Source organism: Typopeltis vanoorti, chromosome 13, assembly GCF_054136105.1.
Source record: "Typopeltis vanoorti isolate ZY-2024b chromosome 13, IOZ_Tvanoo_1.0, whole genome shotgun sequence".
Lineage (NCBI taxonomy): Eukaryota > Metazoa > Arthropoda > Arachnida > Uropygi > Thelyphonidae > Typopeltis > Typopeltis vanoorti.
In genome coordinates this window covers 102,976,124-102,990,704 of record NC_143561.1, presented here as the reverse complement: position 1 = coordinate 102,990,704, position 14,581 = coordinate 102,976,124, and the positions used below count along the sequence as shown (strand labels likewise).

Here is a 14,581-nt window from a genome sequence, read left to right as displayed (position 1 = left end):
CACCTTAGAACTTGAAAATTAAAGAAAATTATCGTTTCTAGACGTTTTTATTATGAAACAAGCAGGCAGAGGCATTTCTCTTGGTGTACCTTATGCCAACCCACACAGGTCGTTATCTACATTTCTCCTTATTGCACCATATTTCACAAAATTGGGCATTTACATATGCTGAAAAAGAGGGCAATCCTCTATTATAAGAGATGAAGGAACATTAACAGAAAAACTACATTCTATCCTCCGACTATTGATCAGCAAAGGATATCCTAAAAAAATAGTAGCACAAAGAATACTACTCTCTAATCCCTCTCCACAACAAATCCATGACATTCATTATAGGGCATCAATTACCATCCCTTTTGTGCATGAACTTTCGCAAAAAATTGTTAATCTCCTGAAATCTCATGACATTAGTGTAGCTTTCAAGCCCATCATGACAGTATGAAATCTGTTATGCTCACCCAAAGACAACAACTCTTTCAACAAACATCCTGGAGTTTACAATATTCCATGTTCTTGTGGCCTTAATTACATACGGCAAACTTTGGGAAGTTTAGAAATAAGACAAAAGGAGCATATTGGAGATCTCAATAACATCAGAGAGGACAGTTCAGGCTTGGCATTCCATTTCTCCCACACTCACCACAACATTGAATGGGATAAGAGCTCCATGCTATATATATAGAAGACTACAGCTCCTGCAACATCAATTTCAACAACAGAAACCAAGAGATGATTTTGTGTGACATTTGGAAATTGCTCATTAGATCTCTAAACACATCATATTTAATTTCTCTGCTAATTATTTGATGCACCTGCTGAACAATGACTGACCATGTACCTGCATCCACGCTCAACATGTTTCTGTTGTACTTGTGTAATGGTTCCTACACCTTCGGTATTTTTAAATGTATTGATTCATAATTAATGCTTGTTGTGTAGTATTTTTATATCTCTATGTTTTCATCCTGACCCAGATGAAGCCACTAGGTTATGTGGCGAAACTAGTATTAAATCTTTGACCAATAAACCCAGTGTTTAGTTATTTTAATTACATTAGTTTTGTGGGCAAATATAACATAATTATCAGTATGTTTATTAACATATTTTCTTGAAAAACAAAAGAATAAACGTTTTTAAATTAAAGTAACCATTTTTGTGTGAGTAGAACTGGTGCCTGTTGCTCACAGATTGTGAAATTCACCTACTGAAAGGTTTTTAGTTCTAAATAATCAAAGTAAGTAGACACCCACTATATATATATCATGGTGTCCTGTTTATCCCTCGAAGTTACATGCATAGCAGTTGACGATCGGTTTATTTTTCCATTTAATTTAAGCATTTTTGGAAAACAGCAGAAGAGTAAGATATGTGTTCAAGCTTTCTTTCTTTCTTACATTATTAACACACTAAATGATCAATATCTGTGAAGAGAATTTGAATAATTGTTTTTTAATATGAATGGGTAAATCCTTGAAAGATCATTGACTTAAGCAGTATGAGAACTTTTTTGACCTGAAATATAACAACTCCTTTTTGTGAGTTGTTTGAACATTATAAGGTATATCAGTTTTAAACAACACCTAATACTGAGTTGCATAATGAACTGAATTGAAATGAATGTCAGGCTGTATCAGGTGATGCATGTTTTTTGTTTTAGGATCAGGAATACAAGTTCTGATGTTCATGTTTTCAATGCGAATTAAATCTTGCTCTTCTAGTAGGATCCTACTTTTCTGGTGCACTGCATGAATGAAGCTTCCTGTTTTTCCTCATCCTACTAATGTAAATTTAGAAACACATCTCATCTTTTACAAGTGATTACTTCTGGCTTCTTTTATTCTTTTTGCATGCTGTGAAATCATTTTTCTTGTGGAAAAAAAAAAAACACATATTTTGTACAAAATGTATATTTGTAAAATTATGAAACTTGTGTAAAAACCAAATAAATAATTTATTTATTGTTTGTTTTAGCTTTGTTTCAAATACTATTTTGCTCTGTGCCAGAATAATTATCTATATTTATATTTAAAAATAATAAAGCAGCAAAACCATTCTCAGGTTATAGTTATTAGATATTGCTAATGAAGAGAAGGATTGAACTTTAGCAGCCTTAATAATAACTAAATGAATTCTTATATGCAGTTAGTTAAATATTTAAGATGACATTGGCTTCCTTTATCACCAGAATAAGTTAAATAAGTGCTTAAGCATTAAGTACAGAGATTAACGGAGAAAGAAAATTATCTTTATATGTTCATTCTAACACATGTTGAATGCTTTTAAGTTTGTTTCATATTTGTAAATGCTATAAGAAATGTTGTTCATTTGATTTAGACATATCACTAACAAAAAGTCAGATTTATGCTATCCTTTTATTGAAATTAAATGGGTATCTCTACACCTTTTTGTCTTTCTGCTGGGGAGCAATGGTTGCAGGGGGTAATATTCTGTAATCATACGGTGTGTTCCTTAGATAAAGCATATGAAGGATTTGATGTTAAAGATATCATGATATCTTCCTCTTTTACAATCAAGTGCCGACTTATAGCTTTGACTTTATTACAGTTGCAAACATCTGTGGGATTTGAACCCATAACATGTTGGAGAGCAGGTAGTCTATGCTATCCACTTGGCCAACCAGGCTAGTGATTTATACATTGCAATTAAGATAACCATCCCAGGTAAACTGTTGCAATCCTTTGTTGATTTTGGTCAACTGAGAGAAGTACAGCCATATCTCATTTAAATAAGAAAACACATGAATAACCACAGTAAAGCTACTTGAATAAGATTATATTTAAAAGACATATTTTGGTTTGTGTATTGCAAAACTCTCTTCAGTGTAAAATAAACAATGAAAATTTAAATACCACAAATTAAAGCTATGACAGTTGCTTGCTAATCCCAGATTCCCAAATTTTGTACATATAGTTCTTTACTGAAGTTTAGACTGGGATGATATCAAAGAACTCTAGCATGCTCTTTGAATAGTCCTTTTATTTTATTTATTTATTTTAGATGCTTCTATTTAGCAATTTTGTATCATTCCAAAGTATCCTGTGGCTCTAGTGCCATTAAAAGATTAGTGTTCTGAAATATGATTTAAAAAATGGATTTGGTAATTTATTCAGAATAGAATGGAGGAACATGTGTTTTTGTCAGACACTCTTTGCCAAAGGTTATTAAACATAGGATCCTCATTTTATGTAGTCTACTCTGGCTCAAGATTCCTTTGTGTTGTTTACAGAGTCTAATTACCCAAACTGTGAGATTCATAACTCAAACTAGCTCCCATTCTCCAATTTCACAGATCAGGCTGACACAAATTGTTAACTCTGCACCAGAATACCAGGTTATCATCATTCTTCCAACTTCCACTCTCTGTACTTTTTTTTCTTAAACTACCTCTTTCCAAATGCATTGCTTCCATCCTCCCAATCCAAACACCTCTGACCAAATAATTGAAATATCCTTAATGGAATGAGGCCTTTATTCCCACTCCAATTCAAACACCCAACTTCTATCCAAGTCGCAAGTATCTTAAAAAAATGAATTCCAAAATAAAAACTTTAGCATCTCATTTGACTTGCACTCAAAACAGTAAAAAAAAACCCAAAAAACTATAAAGCAGACTTTTTAAGTGCTAAATGCAATGAGCTTGCTTCCTGCTCAACTGAGAGTCAAGCCTTTGTCACCAAGGATGTTGAGTGCAGGTTATTTCCAAATGAAACAACACTTCGAAGTCATTAAGATTATCTATACTTAAAAACCTTCTAATCTCGATGGGCCAATTTCGGAATTATAAGAACTTTGTAATTTAAAGAATAATAAAAATCTTACCACTACAAATGCAGATAAAGACAGTCAGTAAATTCTAGTTATTGACTTTAATTCATACAAGCAAAAAATGGATGTCTCCAATCCTAATGATCTTAAAGCCTATGCCATCATTCCAGCAGATTGCCTATTAAAACAAGCATATTGCCTCATTATATATTTTAGGGTTTTTACTACCTATACAGCCACATCAGATCTGTTTGGATTTTCATTAATAAATCACTAAAAATAAATAATACCCAGAACTGACAAGAATCATCTAATACCTACAGCCAATCATGCATCAAAAATATATATTCATTTTACTATTGTTGTTATGTTATAAGTTTAGTTTTTTTTCTTGTAAGCCATTGAAGGCTTTCTAGTAAAACATATTTCTATTCTTAACAGATAATAATTCCCCATTAGAAAAGTCATTGCCAGTTATCACTAAATTTACTAAATAACACCTTGATAGTAAACTTAGAAGCTGAAATAAATATTTTTGATACAAGATTGGTTATATTGGCTGACCCTTTTTGAGTCCTGAATATTCTATACTGATAAGAATCTAGATCAGGGGTCGCCAAACTTCTTTGACTGTCAACCCCTTCAAGAGTTTCTTGACTTTTTATCAACCGCCCTCTATTTTACTATTACGTAATTATAACAGGACAAGCAAAAAAGACGCTTATGCGAGTTTTTAGATTGTTTATTTTATAGTTAGTGTTTATTATATGTATAATATAGTATATATTATTATATTGGCTTAACGTCAAAGGGATACATTTTTGTTTTTGACGTCCTTCTTAACATTACATATTTGATAGGAGGGATAAATAAAATATAAAATTTAATTTAGATAACAAAATAACAATAATACAATCTTCCTTATATATATGAAAATTTTTATTTTCATATATATAAGAAAGACTTTTATTAACTTAGTATACGATTTACTAAGTTGTCAATGTGGGCGTGCTTCGTGACTCTTAACAAGATTAGCAATGTTAGGTTCAAAATTAGTAAGTTTCAGCCTTAAAATGGCCACAGAATTCTATATCTAGTTTATTTCTTTGTTTCATGGAATTAACATGGCTGAAACCAGCTTCAACCATGCAAGCTTGGAAATGCAAGCAAAAAAGGGGGGTACCACTTCAGAAAGTTCTGGATATATTTCTACAACATTTATATTCATCCAAAAGTAACTTAAAGTCCTATTTTTAAAAAGCATCTTAGCTTCAAGATCAACTGACAATTCGATAAGTTCATCTTGTAAGTTACATTCGATATTTTCAATATCTGCAGAAAATGGCGTGATAACCCAATCTGGAATGTGCATGTTTTCAAAATCTGCAAAGCGCAATTTAAAATCATTGCTCGAATTTTGAAGATGTTTTGTCTATATTTCAAAGTCTTCATCTTTTACTTCCAATTGCCGTACATTCGAAAAGTACTGAAAATCTTTTTGTAACAGTGATGATTTTAGCTAATTTAGCTTGGAAGCCAAAGAATTGTCCGAGCTTGAAAAATCGTGACATCTTTACCTTGTAGATGGATCTGTACTTCATTAAATTTTGAAAATAAGTCCACCAAGTAGAAAATATGATTCTTATTTCTCTTCAGTTCATCACTCAAAAACAAATTAACATCTGTAAGAAACTCTAGGGTTGAATTGAACAACTCAACAAATCTTTGTAGACTTGCACCTCTAGACAACCATCTTACTTCAGTATGCAAGAGTAATTGGTTTGATACTTCATCATTTTTTCACAAAGTTTGGCAAACAATCGCGATTTAAGAGGATGAGCTCTAATTTGATTAATAGATTTAATACACACTCTTAGAGTATCATGCAGTTCGTCACTGAGAGTTTTTGCCACCAAATGGTTTCGATGCAACACACAGTGAATAGTACGTATACTTTGAACTTTTTCTTTCAGAAAGGCAGCGAAACCTCTATATCAGCCCAAAGTTGCAAGTGTGCCATCTGTGGCTACTGCTGTTATATTAGTAAATGGAATATCATACTTATTTAAATATTCCTCCAATTGCTGAAAAATTGTCAACCACGTTCCATCACTTTCAAGATATTTTGCAAATAAAAATTCTTAAATTATTTAATGTTTGGTTTTACTATAATATCTTACATAAACCATAAGAATAGAAGAACTAATGAATGTACATTCATCAAGTTGGATGGAGAACTTACTGTTTTTGAGTTCTGATACTACAGTTTTTTCTACATCTTCAGCCATTTCACCAATACGTCTTTTCACGGTATTTGCACTCAATGGTAAGCATTTTAAAACAGGGCCAGAATCTTTTCTCATTCTGGTTTCAATTACTTCGATTGCAGGTATAACAATGTCCTCTGCAATTGTATATGGTTTTCCTTTTTTTGCTATAGTAAAAGAAATATTGTAGGAGGCTGTTAATCCTTGTTTAATGTCAGCTTCGGCAGGTGCTTTAATAAATGATTTTATAGTTGGTCGATGTGTGTATTTCTCTTTCAGTTCTTTAAAAAAGTCGAGATCTTTATCTTTCTTATCAGGATGGAGTCTTTGAAGATGATCTTTCATTTTTACTGGTTTCATTGCATCATTACTAAAAGTTTTTTCACAAAGAAGACGCATAGGTCTCATTTCGTTTCTTAACGAAGCAATAAACCTAAGTTTTAAATATTCTAACGAATATTGTCTGCATTTCTTTTTCGAATCTGAAGCTGCCATTGTGGTTACTGGGAGGTTGTAACAAAATAATTAAAATTGAAATCATTAAGTGAAAGTAATTAGTCTAAATAATATACCTACTCACGTATTTCTATAGGATGTACAAAACTACCAGCCCTGCTCAACTCTTCAACATAGAGAAGTTTAGTTCGTGAATGAATAACGATTGAATTATAATATGTATGTTGATGAATTTTAGAACATTAGCGCTCACTATGTCGATGCACAAAAATGAGACTGGGATCAAATACGTGTAAGTATAAGTAAATAAGCAGCCGTGCATGTGTTGTAATCTCGCTCCCGCGGTGGGAACCACAGACATCTGTTTATTGGTAAATACGTCATTTTGGCCTACTTGATTGGCCTCCGTAACTATTTTCATGACCTTGCTCCATCTTACAGGTCTTATTCATGTCACTGTTCCCACGATTCACTCTTAATTGCGTTGCCATTCAGGATGGAGGTAATCCAAGTTAACCGTATTAAATATTACCGGTACAATGATGTCTTATATTTTTCTATCGATCCCTAACAATGTTATATCGACCACTTTGGCGACCACTGATCTAGATAGACCTAAAATTTGTTATGTATAGCAAAAGCCCTAAAATTATCTGGATCCCATTAAATAATTACCTCTTTTATTATAAGTTAATAGTTTTTTTAATGTACCCACAAAAGGTTTTATGTAGCATTAGTGGACAAAGGATTTTTTCTGTTTTTTTTTTAACTTGTTTTAAAATTAATTACATATATATATATATTATTTTATTTTTTTTTAAGTTTTTTGCATTTTTATATATATTTATTTATTTATTTTAACATAGTCTGGTAACCTTGCTGTAGAGAAAACCTGGAACTTTTTCAGGCTTCCATTTTGTAGGGTGGTGGTCTCACACAGGTGATGGGATTCGAACCTGTGACTTGCTGATTGGAGAATAGATATGCTAACCAGCTATTTGAAGTAGAGTTGAACAAAGTACCCTAAAAAATATACTTGAAGTACTGCACTGGTTTAAAAAAATAATTCACGTACTTTCCTATCCAGCTCTAATGAATGAGATATTGTGTCCATCCAGCAAAATGTAGTTAGTCATTAGTGAGTCTCCATAGTAAAGTGAATATGTTTATTGATGCTGTTAAGGTGAGGGAAAATGCTTCTGATTATTACTGATTATATGATAGTAAAATGCTCCTGCACTTTATTTACAGTTCTGGCTTCTGAGAGAAACTATCAGTGGCATGGCATGTTGCTCAGCTTTTTCTAACTGAAAACTAGTATCTGTAAAACAGGGAGACCCCCCCCTACACACAAAAAATCATCTGTTCATATAATGCATCAGTAGCTCAGATGGTAAAAGCCATTGCTATTCATTATAATCACTATGGGTGCAGATCTCACAGTGTGTAAATATTTTTAAAAGCCTTCTGAATTAACTAATAACTAATATAACTCAATTTTTTTTATCCATTTCAAGTAAAGTAATAGTTCTTCACACTATAAATATTAGATTTTTGAAAGAAATATTTCATCTGGGAAAAAAATGAATTTAGTAATACATCAAAGTATTTTTCTTGACATCAAAGTATTTTTCTTCTGAGAAGAACTAATACGTTTTAGATTTGAATTGAAATGGGCTAAATTCTTAATATTTGAGAATAAATCTTCATATAATAAAGAGATATATTCAGAAATTAACAGGAAAGGTAGTGAATTTGTTGCTGTGTTCTTTATTTTCTGCTAAAAAAAAGTGCAATTTTTTATAAACTTTGTCTGGTGAAGGCGGCTCATTTATAAAACTATCCACTAAGCTTGGTTATCTTAGTGTTCTTCAACTTATCTGTAGGTTAAAATCCCACTATGGCATGGATTTTTTTTTTTTTAGGCAGTAAATAATTTTAATTACTCATTGTGAGACCCCCCCCCTGAATATTGGAAAATTGGAAGTGGCTCAAAATGTATATTTGTCTCTAGAGTACTATTGAATTATCTATTCTGAGTCTACCTATCATACTGATTGCTACAGATTTGCAATCATTTGTATTGTATTTTTTTTTCAAGGGGTGGCTTTCAGCTAATTTAAAAATGCACCAGCCATGGATTTTTTTATAAATATTTTTAGATGTTAAAAATATTTACAAATTTTTTAACATTAATACTTTTAATGGCTCATTGTCCAAGTTTTCACTGCTCAGGTTCTCCAATATGCAGGGCATATTGGAGAACCTGAAGTGGCATGAAATGTACATTTGTCTCTAGTATATACTAATTCTAGTTATTGAATTATTTAATCCTGAGTCTACTCATCATACTGATATGCTATAGATTTGCAATAATTTGTGTTGTTATTTAAAATAAAAAGGGAGTAAAGAGGGGAAAATGCCTTCCAGATACTTTGAATAAAATGGATCAGACATTGATTACTCCATAAAGAAACCATTATGCTCCAAGACATGAGAAATAGTTTTCATTCTTTACACTGAATCTGACTTTATAATCATTCATAGCATGCAAACCCTCCAGAAAACATGTGCGGTTTATGGACATAATATACTCATCCCTGTTCTGGTTATCTAAATAACCAGCCAGTTATGTGCACCATTTCAATCAACAACCCAGTCCCTTTAAGCAATAACAAACATGACTTACTTTTTTTTTTTTTACTTCTGAATGAGATGAATTTAGTATCAGACTATCAGAATATTGGAAAAAAAAAAAAAAAATTCACATGGTAGTTCAGCAGTCACTAAATGGAAAGAGTGTAATAGAATAAATATGGAACACTATATTCAACTATAACCCTAAAGAGGTGTGGTTGAATTTAATATTTGCCTTGTCTAAAAATACCATATTCTAATGTATCACTTTCTCCACCTCCTCGTGTAAATCTCTGGAATCAAAACAAATAAAAGAAGCCTTTAGCATTCATAAAGATCCTGTTTAATTTTTATTAAAAGATACTGTATGGGGGACAGCATGGCTTTGTGAAGGGTAGATCATGCCTCAGTAACTTGCTCAAGTTTTATAACACAGTGATGGCTGAACTGGATAAGAGTAATGGGTTTACAGTGATACTGCTGGACCTGACTAAGGCATTTGACCGGATACCACATGGAATTCTAATCCGTAAACTGTAGCATATTGGAATGGATATAGTGTTGGTGAGATGGATAGGTGGGTGGGTGGTTGATGGAGAGATATCAGAGTAGTTTATTCAAGAGTAGAGTCCAAAAGATGGCCTGTGACTAGTGGTGTGCCACAGGGTTCTGTTCTTGGACCACTACAATTTAATTTGTTCATTAATGATATAGCGAAGGATCTAAGAGGAACAGTTCATTTGTTCGCTGATGATGCAAAGTTGGGTAGGGCAATGGTGAATGCAGAAGATCTCAAAATCTTGCAGGATGATTTGGATAGATTGGAGTTCTGGGCTAAGGAGAATGGATATCAATTTAATGTGACAAAATCTAAGGTTATGCATTTTGGGGTGAATAGATTAGCAGCAGTATTCCACATTGGTGGAACTGTACTCCAGGAGATTGATGAGGCCAGGGACTTGGGAGTGTTGGTGGATAGGAAGATGAAGTTTAGGGGACACATTGCAAAAGTGGCTAAATCAGCTCATCAACTCACTTGGTTGTTGAAAAATACTTTGACGAGCAGAGACAAGCAAGTTATTGTTCCTCTGTACCGAGCCTTGATAAGACCTCATCTCGACTACTGTGCCCAGATTTGGTCACCTCGGTTTCTTCTTGATGGGGAGGAGGTGGAGAGGATCCAGAGGCGAGTGACCAAGATGATAGCAGGTCTATGGAATGAACCTAATGAGAACAGGTTGAAGATTTATGGGTTGCAGAAATTGGTTGATAGGCAGAAAAGGGGAGATATGATTGAGACATTCAAATTGCTAAAGGGGTTCTATAGGATTAATTCAGAGGATATTTTTGAGATCAGGACTGGTGGTGGGAGAACTAGGGGACACCCATGGAAGCTGGGCAAGAACGTGGTTAGCAGGGGTGTTAGAGCTGGGTTCTTTACTTTTAGAGTGGTAAATGAGTGGAATAAACTGCCAGAGTCTGTTGTGGGTGCTATGATAGTGAGTAAGTTCAAGGCAAGGTATGATAGATACTGTGAGAATGTCGAATAGTTGTGTGGACATGATGTTTAGGGCCTCCCTCGATGAGTCTAAGGACTCCTTGGAGTTGCCCGCAATAATAAAAAAATGATAGTATTAAAGCAAAGAAATTTCTGAAGTATAGTTATGGCATAACTTGTAGCATTCAAGGCATGCAACATTATTACAGTTTTTTTAAATATGTAAGTTTCTTTGTCTGTTACTCAAGTTTAGATCTCACTTATTCTGTTTATTAAATAAAGCTGTAAAGCCCTTGAAATGTTCCCTTAAATCTATTTGATAATTAATTCTTAAACAGCTTTTGAGGGCTTTCGTTCAGTTCATTTTGCATTCAGTTCTTCATAATAGTTTTAATTTTATTAATTATAAAATTCTTAAAGCAGATTATTATGAGTGTTGCACCACAATCACACTCTTAAACATATTGAAAGACCAAGCCTTCAAATAACGTCTTAATACCTTGTGTACATACATGCTGTTTCTGTCTTGCTCTCAAAAAAAAAAAAAAGTGTGTGCATGCTGGTTTTTTATATGGCATTTCAAATTATTCATATCCTGGAACTAATACTAGAACTATTAAGTTAGCTTGGGTACTGCTTCAACATACCTCTAAATCAGTCTGATACACTAGTATTTTTATACACAGTGTATTTTTTGCATGTTGCTATGATTATTTTTTCTATTAGTTGAGCAATACTCATGTGATTCCCATGTGAATGGCTATCTAGTATATGAGCAGACCAAGTTGTACCATTTATTAAGCACATCAATATTAGTGCTACAGCAAATTATTCAATGTTCAGTCTCTTATTTTGAAGGAAGATCATTTGATTGGTGGATGGTGTAACTGGAATTGGTGTAAAGGAGAATGAATGGCATCAGTTACTTTTCTTCCTCTTCCTGAAAGTAAGCTATGATTAATGTTATTAATGTGTGCTGTGGATCCAATAAATAACAGTTATGGAAAAACATTATTATGGAAATATAATTAATGGGACTTTTAGCCATGGATCATCTTCTTAGTTAATTCTTCTCAGTACTCAATATGCCTGAAATCTGCTGTCAGTTAGGTGTGTGTGTTCTGTTTAAGGGAGGGGAATGCTATAAAGTGAATAACCAAATATTATTTGAAGTAATATAAATATCCTCTTCTCTGTAGCTAATTTGGTAACAGTAACCTATGGTTGGAAAGGCCTAAGTTTAAATCCTAAGATGTAAGGGACCTTTATAAAAAGGATTTTCAACTAAAGGTGAGGTCATCAGTCCCGCTCAATGGCAGCATGGTTTTGCATAGAATTAATTATGCTTCTAAATAGGAAATTTATTTACTTGAACTGACTGGTAATGATATTAGTTCACACAAACAAACAAAGATATATGCTTTGTTTATCAATCCTGAGCAATTTGTTTGTAGACACCGATTCCTCAAACTCTCTTCCCCCACCACCCACTCTACATTTTATGTAGTGATTGTATATATATCCAGTTTACCAACTGATACTTAATAATAAGCCAACAAATGGCATATCAATAGGCTTAGGTGTTGATTGTTATTTATAACAGTGCTTCACGATATAAACAACACCCAAAGAAAATAAGTAATTAATTTATTGATCTCACTAATATTTTGCTAAATTTCTAACCATCCTCAGAGCACAAACTTGTGTTATGTCTGCGTGAATTTGCCAAAGATCTGGGATACTATATCATTCTAAGACTACACTTAGCCTGACTTTTCTGAATTCATTTCATATCACCCCTAGAGGGTGCTTTATTGAACAATTCAAATTGTAACCAGAAAGGAACTAAACTTCTAATATAGCACCCTCTAGGGGGAGATATGAAATGAATTCAGAAAAGTCATTCTTAAGTGTAGTCTTAGAATGATATAGTATCCCAGATCTTTGGCAGATTCATGCAGCCATATTTGTTGAGGTTGTTAGAATGTTTCATAGCTGATCTTGATTTTAAAAATAATCTGTCAGATCTGTAGTGTCTTCTGTCATTTAATCCTATGTGAAGGAATATTCAGAGCATTGTCTGCCAGTTTGACTTGCCATACAGGTGAATGTGGACATGTTTTTATTTTCTTCAAGGTAGTTGTTCACAGATCTACCAGTCTATACAAAATAGGCTAAATTGCAGACACAAGGAACTTTATACACTCCAGGATATGCAAGAAGATGAAGCTGATTCTCAGGAGAACGGATGAATATTCTTAGTTGAATGTGTAGTTTGAAAGTGGTATGGAGGTATTTGCTATTTTAGTTATCTTATCTAAAGCTCATTGAATATAAGGGATGAGAATAGTTTTGCTGTGATCTTGTGGGACTAAAAAAAAAAAAAAAAAAAAGTCTTGCAAAAGACACCAAAGTTCACTAGTAAAGGTTGTCATTTGAGCAAATTGCCTTGGCTTTGTGCAAGCATTTTGAGGATGCCATACTGTTGGGATGGGTGATGGTGTGATAATGTAAGTACCTTCCAGTCTGTGTGTGTGTTTCCTATAAACAGAAAAGGATAACGTACTATTTCATGATCATGTAACTAGTATGTCAAGGAATGGAGATCGTTAGTTTCTTTTTCTGTAGTGAAATGTATTTTTGAATCTTTGCTGTTAAGTGCACTAAAAATGTATGTATTTGTGCCATGAGGCCAAATGGTAAATACATTATCATCTACATAGTATTGCCAAACTAATCCCCCCCTCCCCTTCCATCCACTCTTACATCAATTACTAATGGTAATTGATGAATCTACTAACAGTGCAGAATGCAGCTGAAATTACTACTCATTCTGACCTCGAGTGAATCATTCCTATAGCCTGTGACAGATTAAGTAACCCAAATATTGCTTAACAAAGCTTGCAATTAAGGGTTAAAAGTGACATATACCAGTGACATATTACTTTAAAATATTTGAAATTTTTCTTTTTAATTTGATACAGTTGAAAAAAAAATATTATTCTGATGTTTGGTGTTAAATAATGAAGGAATTCTCAGAAATCATTTTTAACCTAATCAGTACTTGTAGAATTATATTTAAATGAAAGCAAAAATTGCAAACTGTGATAGATGAAATTATACTTGCACCAAAATTATATTCTTATTTAATCCTTTATCCAAATGTAAGCAAACAAATTTTGCACATGAAGTATCTTCGTGACTAGGCTACTTGTATATAGAGGCTGATGACTTTACATCACTTGCCATAGTTTCCCATAAGCATGCATCCTTCTGGATGTGTATGTTATGCATTAAGGGATGGTCACTTCCCAGACAGGTTTGACCTTTATTGAAGTGTTATTAAAGTGTGGAGGTAGTTCTCCAAAACTCTGAGTGTTGTATAAGATCATTCTTAATCTCACTAAGTGACCTGAAAAGGTCACTAAAAAAGGGTCACCCATCACTCCTGACCTAAATCACTTCAGGACATGATACTCAGCAGTGGTACTGCTCAGTATTAGGCAAAAAAAACTCGACACTGATCTGAGCCGCTCTGCTCCCAAGGAAATAAGAAATCCGAAGGATGATGAACATTGCAAAGGTTGAATTAATACCCAGGTTGAATTAATACATAAGTCATTTTTTTTTTCAGATACAAGTAATAAAAAGCTGTATCATCATATTATTAAAATACTCTTGAGATGAAAGTTTTTTCGTGTGGTTATAAATTAAATTAATGAAGCCAACAAATTATATTCTTGTTTAATTCGTTATGCAAGTATAAGCAAATCAATGTGGGAATAAAGCTTCCCATGATTGTCAATCTGTAAATGCAAAGGGTGGTGTGCCTTGTGTATTTCACAATTGTTGAAATTCAATTAGAAGCATGGATGTTGACAAGATTAGCAGGTTATTTATACACATAGATAATGGTGATGTGACTGTAGTGGAGAAA

The 14,581-nt window shown here is 33.2% G+C and overlaps 1 protein-coding gene across 6 annotated transcripts in view; it reads left to right on the top strand.

The window, feature by feature from the left end:
* LOC150100425 (E3 SUMO-protein ligase PIAS2-like) overlaps positions 1-14,581 on the top strand; it is a 380,802-nt gene that overhangs the window by 269,751 nt on the left and 96,470 nt on the right. Inside the window, exon 13 of one of the 6 annotated variants that reach the window (XM_090403238.1) lies at positions 1,658-1,963. The exons of the other annotated variants lie outside the window; for them this stretch is intronic. Coding sequence (XP_090259364.1) covers positions 1,658-1,703 — 46 coding nt within the window. The 3' untranslated portion in view covers positions 1,704-1,963. Of the gene's footprint in view, positions 1-1,657; positions 1,964-14,581 lie in introns of those variants that run through there. 6 annotated transcript variants of the gene reach the window in all.